The 3,637-nt window shown below is 41.8% G+C and overlaps 1 protein-coding gene across 1 annotated transcript; it reads left to right on the forward strand.

Moving 5' to 3' along the window:
• The first annotated feature begins 582 nt into the window (after window positions 1-582).
• Window positions 583-2,460, forward strand: LOC130997025 (uncharacterized). The gene is made up of 3 exons (XM_057922304.1): window positions 583-1,386; window positions 1,495-2,057; window positions 2,280-2,460. Exons 1-3 carry the CDS (start codon window positions 583-585, stop codon window positions 2,458-2,460), a joined length of 1,548 nt encoding a protein of 515 aa, XP_057778287.1.
• The last annotated feature ends 1,177 nt before the right edge of the window (window positions 2,461-3,637 follow it).

Consider the following 3,637-nt stretch of genomic DNA (forward strand, 5'->3'; position numbering starts at 1 on the left):
TGGTCGCCGTTTTTCTTCTTTAAAACGCCCAAATTTGGCGGTCGCCGTTTAGGTCGCCGAATTTTGACTGTTGCGCGCGATGTTTTTGTTCTGGCTATAGATTTCTCGTCCAAACTCCGATTTATGATCCGTTTGCGCTCACGAACTCGTATCGAGACGATCTACAACTTCTATTTCAGTACATTGTTCCAAATTCGAACTCAATAAATCTGCAAATTCCTTCAAAGTTCGAGTAAGAATCATGTTTCACAAGATAAAACAAATTAAGCACAAAACAATCATCCAACACTCAATTTCCTATAAAATTAACATCATATGAACATTAAAAACCATGAAAACATGAGTGTTATCAGCTGCTGATTCAATAATTAAAAAACAAGGGAATTTTCATTTCACAGCCTGCTGATTCAACAATTAGAAATGGGCGGCAGTTCCAAATTTTTTGGCCCCACAAATATTTTCATTTCACAGCCTGCTGTACCTTTTCAGTTTGCCTCCAAAACATCTCTATAAAACACCTAACACACGATTCATTCTTACAAATCTTATGCAATTCCAAAAAACCAAAAAAAAACACCAACTATGGTGAAAAAAGACCTCTCTAACAGTGAAAGGAATAAGATAGTGCAGTTTCTTCTCTCTAACTTGAAGAATGGCAAGCCTAGATACGGCTCCATGAAGGAGGCAGCATCCGTCTTCAACTCCTCCGAACGCACTGTTGCTCGTCTTTGGGCGGCTGCGAAGAAACAAAGGGAAAATGGTGAGGAAATATATTTAACAAATGCAAAACCAGGGGCTGCACGAAGAAAAAGAATAAGCGTCGACATAGAGCTTATTCAAAGCCTAGAGCTACACAAAAGATCAACAATTAGACGACTTGCAGTGGGGATTAATCAAAGCAAAAGCACTGTTTGGAGGTGGGTAAAGAAGGGGCTGATCAGAGCGCATTCTAGTGCTATAAAACCCGATCTCACGGCCCCAAACAAGTTGTTGCGACTGCGTTTTTCACTAGAAGCATTGGAATTTGATCGCATTATGTTGGCTTTGAAGTTTAAGGCTATGGACAACACCATTCACATAGATGAAAAGTGGTTCTACATCACAAAGGCATCACACAAATTTTACCTAACACCGGCAGAGGGAGATCCTCACCGCACATGCAAGAGTAAGGCGTTCATAAAGATGGTAATGTTTGTGTGTGCCGTTTGTAGGCCAATTTTTTCAGATTCGGGGGAATGCTTATTCGATGGGAAGATTGGAATCTTCCCATTAACAGAACAAGTTCCTGCCAAGAGAAACAGCAAAAACAGACCAGTGGGCACTATGGAAACTAAGCCTATTCAGTCCGTGACCAAGGAGGTCATGAAAGGGTGCTTCTTAAATATGGTATGCAAAGGACCTAAATTATGTATGCAATGTGGAAGTGCTATGTACTCTATTTTATTTTGAAATGAACTTTAAACTGTTCTTGTTTTTTTTTAAATTGTGATGCAGCTCTTACCAGCTATATTTGCAAAGTGGCCTGCATTTGCAAGTAAAGTGATCTATATTCAGCAAGATAATGCCAAACCACATATTCTAGACTCAGACCCCGATTTTAGGGCTGCAGCCACTGCTCATGGATTCGATATAAGAATAGTTCAACAACCACCAAACAGTCCGGACACAAATGTGAACGACTTGGGATGGTTTAGAGCTATTCAGAGCATTCAAACTGAATCTGCATGTTACAATTGTGATGATCTTGTGAAGGCAGTTGAGGCATCTTATGCACAACTATCTCCTCATACACTAAACAAAGTGTTTCTAAGTTTACAGTCGTGTATGATAGAGATAATGAAACAAATAGGTCATAATGCATACAAGATCCCACACATGGGGAAAGATGCACTAATGAGAGCAAACCAGCTGCCAAGAGATTTGGAAGTGCCTATTGGCTTGGTGGAAGAATGCATGAACTACTTGAATGAAAATGCACCAATACATTTGGTGCAAGAGGTTGTGGAGAAGTTGGGATATCCCTTTCCACAAGAAGGGCTACTAAACCAACTCTTACAGTTAGGAATATAGGCTTAGCAGGTGGTACATTTTGTAAAGGAAACATTTTGTGTGTGAAAAACAGTGGGTACATTTTGTAAAGGAAACATCTTGTGTGTGAAAAACAGTGGGTACATTTTGTAAAGGAAACATTTTGACTCTTTTAAATGTATGAAAAACAGCCTATTTTGAATGAATGTATGCAACCTGTTTTCAATGAATGTAAACACCATATACAACAGCAAAGAAGGCACCAGGCGGCCCAAACCATCATACGCCAGATACAACAACATGGGGAAAGAAGGCACCGGGCGGCCCAAACCATCAAACACCATATACAACAACATCAATGAAGGCACCAGGCTGCATCAAACAGCCCGATACAACAACACAAATGATGGCACCAAGCGGCCGTACACGTAATGCAATCAAAGACCAATGCCTAATTTCAATTAATTTCTCAGAAATTAGGGAAAATAAAATTTCATCACAGAAATAGCATAATTCATCATTTCAGCACATTATACCCTAAACCAACAATGCATGCTTTGATCCCCACTGTAAACACATAGAAAATCAGAGAAAAAACCCACAAAAGGAAACTTCTCACCGAATAAGGAAACATCTCCTTCAATATTTGAAATCTGGTGAGTTTCTTCTTCATTAGAGGCTGCAACTCAGTTTCAGGGACAGGCTTCCACCAACCGGAGTCTCCGGAGTCCGCATCATCTACTGGATCGACGTCACCGAACGGTCCAACGGACCACGGTGAAAGAGTGTCGGCTGCAATAAGCCCAGACAAAACATCAACGCTCTCCGTCGATCCAGGCGGAGATGGATAGCTCAACGGAGGCGGCCGATGTTCTGGAGAGGTCGGAGGGTCGGTGGAGGCGTCGATCTGAGAGTTTTTACCAAGAAAGGGCGGATCGAACACCAGTCGACACCGACTCGACGGAGACTCGACGGCGAGAGGTGAGCGCGGCAACTGGACGCCGCTCAGAGAGGGGGAGCCTTCGATCTGACTTTCTTCCTCACAATATGGCCAATCTGGCCAATCGCGGCCAAATAACCTCGGAAATGACGGCGATTCAACGGCGAAAGGGGCGTCAGACGAGGATTTGTTGTTCTTCATCGCGGCGGTCCAATTTCTTTCGTATCAACGGTGAATCGAAATGACGGCGATTCAAGGTTAAAACGAGATGAACGGAGAGAGAGTCGGTGAGAGGAGATGAACGACGACACAACGGAGATTCAACAGTGGCTAGGATTAGAACGCCGATTCACCGTGAAACTGATGAGTCGAGAGAAGAGAGAGAGAGAGAGAGAAAGCTTGAGGCGGCTAGGGTTAGAAAAAATGAAAGGAGAAAAAGTAGGTTTTAATAGGTTAAGTCATTAGGATTTAATTAGTATGTTAATTATCTGCTTTACTTAAGAAGAAACTTTCCTTATTTAGAAACTAGCCAACAATAATGGGACAGACTAAAAAGGAAATGTTGCCAACTTTAATGAGACGGAGGGAGTACTATTTACCACTCATGGGCCCACCCACAACACCTTTATTATTTTTGTATTTTATATTTACTACCATTTATCATTCCAA

Source organism: Salvia miltiorrhiza, chromosome 8 (assembly GCF_028751815.1).
Source record: "Salvia miltiorrhiza cultivar Shanhuang (shh) chromosome 8, IMPLAD_Smil_shh, whole genome shotgun sequence".
Taxonomy (NCBI): domain Eukaryota; kingdom Viridiplantae; phylum Streptophyta; class Magnoliopsida; order Lamiales; family Lamiaceae; genus Salvia; species Salvia miltiorrhiza.

Coding starts and splice junctions, on each gene's coding strand:
- LOC130997025 (XM_057922304.1), top strand. CDS start 583: ATGGTGAAAAAAGACCTCTCTAACAGTGAAAGGAATAAGATAGTGCAG. Junction 1,387..1,494: donor AAGGGTGCTTCTTAAATATG/GTATGCAAAGGA, acceptor ATTGTGATGCAG/CTCTTACCAGCTATATTTGC. Junction 2,058..2,279: donor CTACTAAACCAACTCTTACA/GTTAGGAATATA, acceptor CATATACAACAG/CAAAGAAGGCACCAGGCGGC.